We start from the raw sequence: 13,213 nt of genomic DNA on the forward strand, positions 1-13,213 counted from the left end.
CATGCGACTGCGTGGAACACCCGGCAAGAGTGGAAGAGTGCAGTGGGATCACGCTGAAAATCACTATACTGAAACTCAATTAAGCGTGGTACCCCACACTCCCCCAAAGCAGGATCCTTTGTGTGTAACAAAAAGACCAATCCCCCCCAAACCCGTATCAGCAAGTGGAGTGGAGTGGACTGACTGGTGGTTTTGCTCTCTCTCTCTCTCTCTTCTACGCCATGAAGCGACGGCTGTGGCGTGTCATTTCGATCGATTTTTCTATCGTTGCAAACCGAAAGGCTCCAATCTCGCAGAAACAGCCAACGAACACACAAATAAGTATATTGCGTTTACTTTACTCAACCCACCCAGAATAGGTCCCGGGGCGTACGATCGATAATGGCGCTCGCTGGAGACAGTATAATGGTGGTTATTTACGTGTCTCTCGTGCCTAACTGAACTCACTGATTTCAACCCCTACTACCCTCCGTTAGATTGCACGCCTAGTGGAAGAGATATATTGGAAAATGAGACGTGGGAAGTAACGAGGACGGGAAGCAAAATTGACAAACGCGCGAGTTAATGAGAAATGAACCGGAAAAGAGGAGGGAGTTGGGCCCAACAACAATCACATGCCCCAGGATAACAACCCGGGTCCTGTCACTAACGACACGAAACACTATCCAGCGCACAATACAGGCCTGTGGACAGGCGGGTTTTGGTTGTTAACAGCCTAATGAAGAATTCCATTTTGCTCGATCGATGCGGGGCGGACACACCTCTAGCCGTCCTTGGGGCATGGAGGACAACTCCAGCTCCAATCAGCTCCACTCTATCTAGCCATAAAGGACATCAATTTAAGGGGGGAGGAACGATAGTGGCACGATAGTAGAGATTATCGTCGTCCCATGTTGGGTCACTCTTGATGAAGAGGACGGCTTTTGTTACTTGTGCGCTTGGTTGTTGATTAATGTACGCAGATAGTGATGACCTTTTAGTGAGGTAAATGTTTGCACAGCGATATATTGTAGAGCTAGAATTACGGTTATTGATTAACAGCAGGCACTAGAATCCAGTTTGGTTGACGTGTAATCAATACAGCTGTGTTGGTAGATAGCTCGGACTGTTTTTTCCTATAATAACATACAAAACCATCAAGATGGCAAGGAGGGAACATTTTAAGCAATATTTATTACCTTCTTCTACGCCCATTTACATTCCCAGCCACCCTTTATTTGACAAAGATTCGGTGTGTTGATTTAAGAAGCTAATTTTTTTTGCATGCCACATTACAACCCCAAAGAAGCTTTGCAACAAGACCATCCCTTTTGAAAGCGTCAAGACAACCGATCGGTTTGATTCTTGTGCCTTGTTCCGACACCCATCGGAACCAGAAGTCTATTTGTCACACACAGACACACAGCCACCTCCTTACCATATAATCCCTCGGGAGTTTCTGTCCGGAACAAGCATCTGCCCGTGTGTGTGTGTAAGGAAACGACACCGTGCCCGTTGTTGTGTAATTGATTGCACCCGGTGATCAGCAATTTTACGCCCAAAAAGCGGAGGACTTTGTGATGGTGGCCGCAGACACGGTATCTCCGGAGGACGGTATGCCCATGACCCGCAAAGGTAACGCCTCAAAAGGTCAATCCGAGTGTCATTACCTTGTCATTCGTTTGCCGGTATCTTCCCTCGGTACGACCACAAAGATCCCCTCTCATTCAGCCAGTTTCGTTAAGGTACCTACGCCCTCCCCAATGTCTGCCGAATGACACTGAATGATCTTCAAAGTCTGTCGTACCGAAACGTGTAATGGTTGCATGCATACGTTTTCCACAGTCGGAAGTATCTTCTGGACTGTACATTCTCTATGTCCGGTACGGTGCCCATCAATTACATCACCTTTAGAGGGCTCGGATCGTGCAAGGTACAACCCATGTAAAATCTAACAATACGATCGCTACACGAACAAAAACCCACAACCAGGGAAAAAGGAAAAGCTGTCCAAAAGACAGTTTTTGGAGCAGCCTCCTGAAGGAACTAGAAGGAACTTGAGAAAGAGTTCCGAAGTTCCTGCCTCGGACGACAGGAAGTTGAAAGTCTTGCCTCATCTCGGCTTCGTCCTCTCGGCCCATTCAACACTATCTCCCGTTGTCTGGTGGTAACAATCGAACAAAACAGCAGGAATCTTTACGACTTTACACTGCATTCGGTGTTGCAGCATGGCTAGAGACAGTTTTTTTTTCGGTGTTAAATTTATTACATCGCCATCCAGATTCAGAGCGATTTGTTCCGTTCCTTTCGGAGTTCTTCTACTGAGTCTGATTGTTAAAAAAAATCCACTGGATTTGATGACAATGGACAACACCGGTCGGTAGTAATTGGAAAGCCATCCACCACCACCACCCGGTCGGACGTTTGAAGCCGAACCGGAAGGAAGCACATTAGAAATGGTAGAGCTTTTGAAGCGGTGTAAGAAATAGAAAAAGGTAAAGGAAGAGTAAGAGTCAAGCCCGAGAAGTTATCCAATCGACCGTGGTTCCGTTGCTATGGGAAAGGGTCGCACAAAAGCGGGTGTTGAAGCGTGGTCCAAGCAAGCAGCCAAAACTAGAGAGCTTGAATCGAACTCCGCATCGATCGAATATTATTAGAAGGAAATGATCATTTATCGTTACGGTTCGGTGAGTTTTTATTGAAAACGGAGGTGACAAAATCGGATACATGAAAGGTGGTGTGCCGCGCGTGATCTATCGGTAGGTTTTTTTTTTTCATAGATAGGACTCTTTGTATTAGAGAAATTCCATTTCATTCGCTTCCGAAACAGGACGTTTTGTGTTGAATTTTCCTTTTTCAATAATGTGCCGATTTTTAAGCTTTGTTCAGAAAAAAGCGAAACAATTAGTACAAAGTCATGTTGGCAAACAAGCGGTAGAGATATTGCAAGGAGTTTTGGAGATTTTGGAAGACATTGTATACGGCAAAGAACGTATAATATCAAGAAAAAACATCCTCTGGGCTCGTGTAGTTCTATTTTCTAACAGGATCTTCTAACACATATAATCGTTACGCCGTTTCCAGGACAACCCACATTCCTGGGTCGGAATTTCCATCGTTGATCTTTTTCGATCTGATCGAGGACGATCGATCCCGCCGCCGGCACCGACGGGAACTTCCCCACTAATCTGTGCCGTTCGGTTCGGATCGCACGGGACGCCACTTACGCACGTCCTTCTACCCTGAAGTTTTCGCCAGTTCGGAGCGGACCTTTGAAAGAAATCTGCATCAACTGAACCGGCCTTAACGTCACACCTCGCCAAACTCACCCAGAAAAGGGGTACAGAGCCTGGGAAAGTACCAAACCAAAGGTGGGAAGGGAAGCGTTAGACAGCGTTAGAAACACGCCCGAAAGCCCGTAGCCCGTTAATGAGCGAAAGTAAACAAAGCATAAACTTCTTAAGTTTTCGCTTTCGGGTGCTTGTGTGTGTGTGTGCGTGTGTGTGACCTCGGACTCCTGGAGGAGGCTGCGATTGCGATCCCTTTTTCCTCTCTTCGTCCAGGTGCTTAGCCTAACCCGGGCTGGATCCGGGGTCCCTAAAGGCGAAGGCGGATTTTTACACCTTTTTACTGCATAATGAGTGGTCGGTGTCGTCCCATGGGCCGAAAGGTAGATTGCGAAAGGTGCAATAGTGCGGCGACAGGATGTCTGGCCCGGCCAGACAGCTTGTCGTCAGTCTGATCGGACGCAGAAGGATCACTTCTAACGGAAACCCCAAAAAGCAACAGAAAAAGACAAACAAATACTGATCGTAGAATTGTCTTTGGCGAAACAATTTGGAAGAAATAGCACAGCAAGACAGCAGGAAAACAGAATGGAGATCATGTCCGTCTGCAGGAACTACCCGAGTTCAATGGCTCGGAAGACCTGTACAAACATGCAAGGGGCGCTGCAACCTTTTTGAAGGAGTTGCACGTTGGTTGTTTTCATAATTCCACACACATGTGACAAATTTGCCACCAAAGCCGACGGGATTTTTGCGTAGCGCGGTGAGTGAGGTTGGACTAGCCACCCTAATATCCCTTTATACGAAGTTTTGTTAATGCTTTCTGAAGAGTGGAATTTCCCCCGAATATCCCTCGGACACTCGTTCGGGGAACACTGGGAGAGATCAGTGAATTAGAACACGAATAAATTAACCAAATGGACAGATTTCTTCCACGGCACGGAACTTCCCGTGTGGCAGCTCATCCAGAAAGCAGTTTGTCGGACATTCTGGACTGAAGAAACGGTTGTGGTTATGGGGAAAACCGCTTCAATCCCTTTGCCTGTTCTTCCTCCACCAGCATCGAATGACGGATGATAACCCTTTCGTTAGCGTTTGGTGCCTTGCGGGCGGGTTTTTCGCCCGTCGGACCGATTCAATTTCGTTGAGTGCCTGCACGTGACCACGGTTCGTTGGAGTTTTATTTGTCGTATCGTGTCCACCGTGGCTACCACGTTACAGTACATTTAACATTCTGCGACGGGGTGTTCTTTTGTGAATGTGTTGTTTTTGTTTTGCCAAAATATGTCCATTTTCGACTTGTGTTTTTTGTTGCTTCTTTGATTTGTGGAAGTAATTTATTTCTGGACTTACTTGCAATCGACATTTTTGTTATTTTATTCTTATACTTTTAATGCATATTCTAACATTTATCATTCAAGTTGAACCGTTTCGGGTATGTCGAAGTAATTTACAGAATAAGTGTTACCTTTTCTGTTCTTATGCCATGTAACAACTACCCACAAACAAAGTTGGAAGGCGTTGCCACAACTTCCCTCTGTCCCTATCATGGTCAGGGTTTTACTTCCGCAAAAACATACAAAAACACCGAAATCATGTTTTCTTTTTCCGCATCATTCGAACCGCTCGAATGACAAATTGGTTTGCTTCTGTTGACCATTGTTGCAGTGTGGCTGTTTGCAAGGGGATTGATCCACTGGGAAACATACGAACGCAGCGGCATGACAAGCTGGACAAACAACAGAAGTCTTGCCAAAAAAAAGGTGTCGACCGTTCTGGGGACCTTTGCCCGCTTACATGACGTAACCGAAACGCACCTAAAACACGGTGTCCTTAGGTGTTGGGAAAAGGGCTTTCCTCAGCGATGCCTTTCGCTTGGTCTTTATTGTTAGCTATTGTGGCAATTACACCGGAGAAAACAAGATCCCTCAGTTCCAGGGGGCATTTAAAGTCCCCGTGCGAGAGCCGTCAAGCTGAAAGAGCAGCTATGAGCTCTGTTAAAGAACTCCGCAGGCTTTCTAAAGCCAAACAGTTTTGTCAGTCCAAAATTAGGCGTGTAATGCGTATAATGACCGAAGGCTTAAAATCTTTCGTTCCGACAGTAGTAATGACATTCGTGTGGACTTCTTCAACCGTCTTACAGGCCTTAATATACCTTTTTATGGTACAAAAAAGGTACAAAACGTCTCTACGGTCTTATCGAACTTCATTTGTAACCAAGTTGATCAAATTGATACAGTGTAAATTTAAACAGCTAATTGTTTCATTTATTGGATTTATCTCCCATCTCCCAACACACAAAGACACAGACACATACATACTAAGCCAATCCTCATCTCGATTGATGATGTGTGTCGAATCGCCGTCAATGGTCGTAAAAACAAACAAACTTCTTTCCAAACACCCAACACCCTCCCAACGACACATGTCACAAGCTCACGGGCAGCAGCAACAGCAGCAGCAACACGATGATGCTAATAGCAGCACGCGCGCCCACCGTCGCCTTGACAACCGGAAGCATACCCCGCACACCACGTGGGCAGTTTGCTTTATTAGCTTGTCACCACGTTCGATGTGCCGTCGCAATGCTTACAGGATTACAAGCTCCCTGCAACATTCCCCTTTACGCTTATCTTATTGCTTGTTCCTGCAAGATTGTCGCCTCCCCCCCCCCCCCCCCCGTGTGTGTGTGTTTATTGTATTTCGATATCAATTTTGATACTGCTGCACCCGCTGAGTGTGTCGCCCATTAACTCCTACAAGTGTGCTGTGTAGGTTTTGTATGCTGAAAAGTCCCTCCTTTCGCTTGCTGTTTTGTGTAATCCCATGAAAATTGATATCGGGATACATACACATCGTTGACGGCTTCACACCCACCCTGGCTTAAAGGCTGGGAGTTTTGGTGTTAGGGCCACACCAAGGATTCCCTTCCCTTGCGATCTAAATCTTTTTATCGTCTCAATCTATTTTAGGGATGGCCTCTCTCTCTCCTGCAAGCGTTAGCGCGCGCATAAACCGCACGGCCGCTCAATCACTCGACTCGTTATTTAAACCCACATTCCAGATTGAAAAACCGTACATTACTACCCCTTTTTGCCTCCTCTCTTTCTCTCTCCCTCTCTCTTGGAAGTGATGACTTTAGGGTTTTTGATTTGAACTCCTGCCACCGCACCCCGCTCCTAGTGAAATGTGTCCGGGCATGAGCCGTTTTATGAGCCTTACTACCACCACCATCGACCCCACCCGTGTTCCGGTTTCTGACTCGCGAAGACATAATGAAGATTAATTGCGTTCAAAATTAAACCACCTCCAGTGGGAGGGAGGGGGGGGGGGGGGGAAAAAGGGAGCGAAAAATGAAGGTCTCCTTTCTGCCACGCGATCCCAGTGCACGGTGGAGGAGGGAAAAGCCGGTGACGGTGGTAACAGCAAAAAAAGTGAAAGTGCAGTTTGATGAAGTTGTTGGTGTTGTTGTTTTTGGGCAGTTTCCCCCTTAAGGACGATTTTGATAAAAATACAAAAAAAAAAACAAAAACGGTGGACCGTTTCATGGCTTCTTTTTATGTGGCAATTTTAAAACGCCCACCATAAAACCCATTTTCCGCTGGGTCCTCTTACCCCTTATCGCACGCTGTTAACTGTGATTTAGCATAACCAACCAAGATGCGTTGGGTTGGGTAAAGCCTGGGTGGGGTTAATGCTATTCTATTGGATTATCCGCTTTTGATTGATTCCCAAGCCCGCGAGACGCAGGGACATGAACGAGAAATATTGCTCCTTCCAGCCAACGAGCTGGTAACGAACGATTCATCATCTTTAATTTGTTATTACCCCATTTTATATTTTGCTTTTCCAGTGTCACACGGCGTTTGCTAGATATGGTTACTGTCTCGGTTTGTGTCGTTCTTCTGTGGTTGAACTAAGAAGATGACAACTAGTTTAGATTGATTGCTCTCTCTCTCTGTGTAATTGTAATTAATATATTTATTTCCTAACCTGTTCATGATGTTGTCGCACCTTTTCTCTTATAGGACTTTGAAAGTTTGAAGTAATCGCTGACCATGTCCTAAATTTGAGTCCAATTTCTGTCAAAATCCTTGCTAAAGGTTTGTCGCTATCCTTCTTTTATTGGTATTAGTGTTTATTTATGACCCTTGGTCCTACTTCCAATAAATTGGTTGTTTGAACATGGCATCAAACACATATCCGCCAAACAAACAAGTGAAAACGCTCACCTTTGGCGCAAAGTTCATTACCATTGGCAACGCGCGTTCCCTTGCGCGGTAGTCAAGGGCGACGCTGAAGGTTGTTTGATAGCAAACAGTCGTTTCGATTCAGTCATCTCGAAACAGTTCAATCCCACACAACCTCTATCAGTTTCTCCGCACTAAAGTAACCGGAACTTCCTCTAACCTTTCCCCCTTTTCAGCTATGAACATCACCACCAAGACGGGGCTGATCGCTTCCCCCCGGAAGCGGATCGTGCGCCCGAAGAAGGAGTTCGATCCGGCGGTGCTGGCACCGTGCGCCATCACGCGCCAGGTACCGCTGGCGCTGCGACCCTTCGGCGGCCTGTACAACCCCTACTCGAAGGGTTGCTCGGTGCTGTGCAATCATCCGGCGGCGCAGGAGGTGAAAAATGTGGTCCGGCTGGCAAAGGACGCCTGGATCACCGAGGCCAAGGTGGCCAATTTGCACGGGCACGGAGCGGGTGGCGGCGGCGGCGGCGGCGGCCCAACCACCATGGCGGCAGTGGATGGTGGTGGTGCCCGGGCCGAGGCGGACGGCAGGACGCGGCCGCCGGGCGCGGACGGTACCGAGCTGCCGGACCACGTGCCGGAGGAGTTCTTTCGGCGCTACACGGACACGGATTCGCGACCGCTGACGCCGACACCGACGGTGGCCAGCGGCCGAACGCGTGCCAGTGTGGGCGGGTCGCATCTGGCGCGCCGGTGCGTCACGCCGGAACCGCAGACGGCCAACGGGCAGGAGCGGAAGCAGCTGATACTGGACCTGCGCCGCAGCCACAGCCAGGAGACGCTCTACTGGAACGCGTCTTCCGAGCTGAGCCCGAGCCAGCTGCATGATGGCGGTGGTGGTGGTGGTGGCGTTGGAGGCAGCTTGGCACTCGGGTACGGTGGCGAGCGAGGACCGGCCGGCAGCAGCAGTGCGGGGGGAGCAGGTGGTGGGCCCAATGCCCAGTCGGCCGTCGCGGACGATACCGGACGCAGTGCGGGCGTCGGCGGCCCGGACGAGATGAGGCTGCGGGGCGAGTCGGACACCGAGCGGGGGCCGCCACAACCGATGACCTGTATCAACGCGATGGACGATGGGGAGGAGGACCCACCGAGGCGGCGCGGCAAGCGGCGCAAAAAGTCCAAGCAGCTCACGCAAACGATCAGCTTCGTGCCGAACCAGGACCCGGAGACGCAGATCGCCAAAATGGATCCGGACTCGCCGAACTACTCGGCCCGGCCGTCGCTGGTGCCGACCGGCAAGTGTCTGCTCAGCCTCGCGCAGGACCTCACACCTCCGGCCGGTTTCGGTGCGGGTGGCACTCATCAGGGCGGGGTGGGGCAGCCGGTCGAGGAGGACTGCTTTCTGGACGACGAGTCGCTCGGGTTGCTGCGCCGCGGTCTCAACATCGACATCGTCGAGATGATCTTCGAGCGTTATGTTAGTGAAGGAATTACCCGCCCTTTTGAAATGCTTTCCCAAATAATGCCTGGACGTCTTTGTTTCTTGCAGAAAGGACGCGCCATCAGGGAAGCCTTCCGTACGGCGACGATGGACAAGCTGAACTTCCAAACGGATGCCGTACGAACGCTGCAACGTTCGGCGAAGCAGCTCAGTGACGTCGACTACGAGAAGTGGATCGATTTGCCCCGGAAGTACTCGAGATCTTCGGCCCGGTTTGAGCTGCCCATCGATACCCGCAAACTAACCCGTATTGTATCTTGCACTCTGTCTAGATTCTTCATGATCCCCACGATTCTTCATGCTCTATAATCCAACATCCTAGCGCGCAATACAACACCCTTTTACTTTCAGGTATGACCCCGATCGAGTATCTGCACGATCACGTCGTACTGAGCAACGACCGCAAGCAGCTGTACCATCGCATCTTCGCGCGCAATCTACCCCGGGAGGAACCGAAGGCGTCCGGCGCACTGGAGAGCGTCGACAGCGACTCCCTGCCCGAGACGGAGACGGGCCCGCTCGAGGTAGATAGTACGCGGAACCTGCTGGCGGACGTGACCCGGTACATCCCGATGAACTGCTTCGACAAGGCGCTGCACGAGGCGCTAGGGTTTCACGGGACGGCCGAGCGGATCGCTGCCATCCGGGAGCTGCTGGAGCTGAACTACGATCCGTTCAATGAGCTGCAGATCGATTTTCGGACGTGGTGTGGGATAGTGGCGTTCTCGGAGCGCTTCATCAACTCGCTCGACCGGGAGCAGGACCCTTGTGATGAGGTATTGGACACATTCTGTTTGCTAAGAAGTTGCCTACATTTCCGTTTTTCCCCTCAATTCAGCTGGAAATGGTTGACTTTGAATCGCTCGAACGACGTGTCCGGTGGGCTCGACCGTCCGAAAACCTGTGTCAAGTCCTGCAAATCATCAAATACCATTAAAACAGGCACCTGAGGGCGGAAAGGCGTGTTGATTTCAACGCCAGTTGTGTTTGCACAATCGATTAAAGGATGGGCAGAGGCGACCCGAACAAGTGTGTGTGCCGTAGGGAGTAGTCATGCATTGACTGAAGGGATTAGCATACCTTCTCACCCTCATCGCTCGAAGCGGATAGCGATCCCGTGTGGTTTAATGATTGATAAGGTTGCGATTTTCCACTGCTGGGCCTGTGGTGTACGGCCCAGAGCGGATCAACGGCGTTTAACCCGTTCAATGGGACTCTTAATTAATCGGAAGCCAAGAGAGTAAGGAAGGTTTAAGCCTGCCCCGTAGATGTGTTTGTGCATATGGAGATATTTCACAATCCCTTTTCCTTATTAAGCACGTGGTTTTTGGGGTGTGTGACAAGATGAGTGTATTCATTATAATGTAATAGGTGTGGTTTTAACAGTTTATCGTATAAAATAGTCGAAAGCACTAAGCAACAGGACATATTAAGGAATATGTATTCGTAATTAGGGTCGGATACGACTATATTGTGTTAGGAACATTTGAATATTGAATAGAATTCACGATAAGTTCATTAAAGATCTTATGAATCTTTTTACAGTAAGAACATTTCAGCTATTGTGTGGATTTATGTACATTATAAGGAGATATTTCACATCAATTTAAAGATGCTTATTGAATTAAATTATAAAAAGACGAATAACTATAAAAATCCATTAAAAATTGTGTCATTTCGTTCATCATCATAAGGTCCATGCCATATTTTATGGAAATAAGGTTGACGGGTACAGATTACATGGACTGGAGAGAGGAAAGATCACGAAGACATGAACGGAAACAGGACACTGGAACATTGAAGTCAAACAAGTGGCAGAGGTTGTTGAAAGCCGATAGAGTTCGGAGAAAAGGATCGTTCGAACCGTAGCGGGTCTGGCGGGATGGAATAGATAGGGGAGGTCTATCACGAAGACGACGAGAAGGGGGCATAGAGAGGAATGGCGGATAGGAGGGATGGGACATCAAGTTCATTTCACAGGAGAACTGAGATAAAACATGCACGGATGGGGGAATGTCTTTCTATTGAACAATGGGGTGTAACCCAAGCCAGCCTGGCCATCGCTGTGGAGCCTGTAGGAGACCAAACAACAGCGACATACTCCATGATAGGTCGAACTCAGCAGCAGTACATATACTTCAAGCATAGGGGATCGCGGATTCGCGAGTCTTATAATGAGTCCCTTATTGGCCTTGTTGATGACATGATCAACATGTATTGAAGGACAGCTTCTCGTCCAACCACACACCTAGATCCTTTACCGACGATACTCGACATATGACAGTAGGGAGTAGCTGAACGGTATCAACGCGAACCTGATAAACGATTAATCTTATAATTCTTATACTAAAATACAATACGATTTCTTTCAAAGTTCAAAACAGGAATCAAATAACCGTCAAAATGTACTTACATGTTCCTTTCTTCGTTTACTCATTTGCTTTTCATTAAATCACCATCTTCACCGTCTGAGCTTCTTCGGCCAATCCAGATCGATTGCCATCACATCCAGCGCATGGATGTCAATCTCCGCCCCGATTATGCTGCGAAAGCTCGGTCCCGTCCGGCCAAAGTCACTGTGCACCAGCTCCTTGATGTACGTGCCGGCCTGCGAAACGATATCGACCACCATCGCGTGCGCATTCTCCCGACAAGCGAACGCCTTCACACTGTACACCGTGCGGGGCCGGGCCAGTAGCGTTCTCCGATGCAGCACCCTCAGCGGCGTCACCTGTTGCATCACGAACGGTTCATCGATGCGCAGCTTCCGCACCATCTCCTCCGTAACTGGTTCGGCGGTAACGCAAAGTGCCCGGTAAAACTTTCGCTTGTCCTCTTCACCGTGCCTTATGTGTACCAGATCTTCTCGCTTCACCAGCTGAATGTCCCGTATGGCAACCGTTTGCGATGTGCCGACCTCTTGCTCCATCCGGATCGCCACATCCTCCGGCAGTTGGTCCGTCTTGGCATCGACAATTTCCAGCACGAATGGCCGCCCTTCGCCGAGACAGCGCACATCGACATCCTCCCGGCCGCTGGAGGAAAAGATCAGCTGTTCGTCGGAGACGCCAAAGTGTGGCGCAACGCTCGCACCGATCGTTTCCTGCACACTCCCCGCCATCTTTCGCTTGCCATCAATCATCCAGGGCGTTTGGCTAAGCTCGCGGGAAAACTTGTTGTACCGGCCAGCGAGAAAAATGGTTGGCCCGGTAAATGTAAGCTCCCCCCGTACCAGTCCTACCTCTTCCGACGACACCGGTGGTACCGCGTAGTGCTTCCGGAACCGATCGCTATTGATCATGCTCGGTGTAAAGTGTTTTTCAAACGCATTTCTGGAGATAAATTCCTTCTTCGTGTGTTTGTTAGCTTTTCGATTGGCAAACACACCCGGGCTTACTTGTTCCAGTGTGCGCAACTCTTCCTCTTCGTTTGCGTAGGTGTACGGTACATTTACCATTACACCGTCCACAGAAAAAGGTTTCTCGAGGGTTCGTTCGAGCTGGTGTATGATAATCATCTTGAGCGCATCCTTCACCGCAATGTCGGGTGGCGTTCCGGGGAAAAATGTTTGCGGAAAGCGGTCCACCACATCGAACCACAGGGCAAGCTGTCGAAGGTGTAGAACGATCGGTAACGAGATGGAGGTAAGAAATCCGGCCTCACACCGGTACTGTTGGTAGGCCGTGTGTTCCTTCACTTCGCAGGCGAGCGTCGCAATTCGGTCGAGATCGAACAGGCCCAGACAGGCGATGCATACATTTTCCTTCAGCTTTTTCGCTTTGTGCTCCCCATTTTCTTGATCCGCCGGTTCTAGATCTCGCTAGCAGGAGGAAAAACAGTTTAGATGAGTGAACAATTCGTTCCGCCGGGTTACTCTTTCCGCTACCAACCTTCCTCAATGCAGTATCAATGTCGACAAACTCTTCCTTGGTACCTTTAAGGAATCGCAAGCAGCACACTCTGCAGCAGTCCACGGAACGAAGATAATCGTAAATTTCCTTTTGTTGAGCCATGGTTTAGGAAAACTCGCTAGCCGGCTTTCTAGCACACGCACACGTTGTTTTTTTGGCATCAAATTTCGATGAAACGTCATCGCGAGCGACTTGTAAACAATATCAAGGTGAGCATAAAAAGGTATGCATCACGTAAAAATGTATTTAAAAAATGCAATGAAAATAGGTCATTAATGTAATTTGAGTGTTTTTCAATGCGTTAAGCAATAAATTGGAAAATGTATGCTTAAAAACGTT

The 13,213-nt window shown here is 48.8% G+C and overlaps 2 protein-coding genes across 2 annotated transcripts; one reads left to right on the forward strand and one right to left on the reverse strand.

The window, feature by feature from the left end:
* Positions 1-7,628: 7,628 nt before the first annotated feature.
* Positions 7,629-10,611, forward strand: LOC1280672 (uncharacterized). The gene is made up of 4 exons (XM_061658009.1): positions 7,629-8,939; positions 9,012-9,210; positions 9,315-9,739; positions 9,802-10,611. The coding sequence occupies exons 1-4, from the start codon at positions 7,695-7,697 to the stop codon at positions 9,898-9,900; spliced, it is 1,968 nt and encodes a 655-aa protein (XP_061513993.1). The 5' UTR covers positions 7,629-7,694; the 3' UTR covers positions 9,901-10,611.
* Positions 10,612-11,367: 756 nt separating this feature from the next.
* On the reverse strand, positions 11,368-13,063 carry LOC1280671 (putative tRNA pseudouridine synthase Pus10). Its single transcript, XM_061658011.1, has 2 exons — positions 12,854-13,063; positions 11,368-12,783 (listed from the first exon to the last, which is right to left on the reverse strand). Exons 1-2 carry the CDS (start codon positions 12,974-12,976, stop codon positions 11,425-11,427), a joined length of 1,482 nt encoding a protein of 493 aa, XP_061513995.1. The 5' UTR covers positions 12,977-13,063; the 3' UTR covers positions 11,368-11,424.
* Between the last annotated feature and the right edge of the window lie 150 nt (positions 13,064-13,213).

The sequence above is a fragment of the Anopheles gambiae genome, chromosome 3, assembly GCF_943734735.2.
Source record: "Anopheles gambiae chromosome 3, idAnoGambNW_F1_1, whole genome shotgun sequence".
Classification (NCBI taxonomy): Eukaryota; Metazoa; Arthropoda; class Insecta; order Diptera; family Culicidae; genus Anopheles; species Anopheles gambiae.

Coding starts and splice junctions, on each gene's coding strand:
- LOC1280672 (XM_061658009.1), top strand. CDS start 7,695: ATGAACATCACCACCAAGACGGGGCTGATCGCTTCCCCCCGGAAGCGG. Junction 9,211..9,314: donor CGATACCCGCAAACTAACCC/GTATTGTATCTT, acceptor TTTTACTTTCAG/GTATGACCCCGATCGAGTAT. Junction 9,740..9,801: donor AGCAGGACCCTTGTGATGAG/GTATTGGACACA, acceptor CCCTCAATTCAG/CTGGAAATGGTTGACTTTGA.
- LOC1280671 (XM_061658011.1), bottom strand. CDS start 12,976: ATGGCTCAACAAAAGGAAATTTACGATTATCTTCGTTCCGTGGACTGC. Junction 12,784..12,853: donor TTGATACTGCATTGAGGAAG/GTTGGTAGCGGA, acceptor TCCTCCTGCTAG/CGAGATCTAGAACCGGCGGA.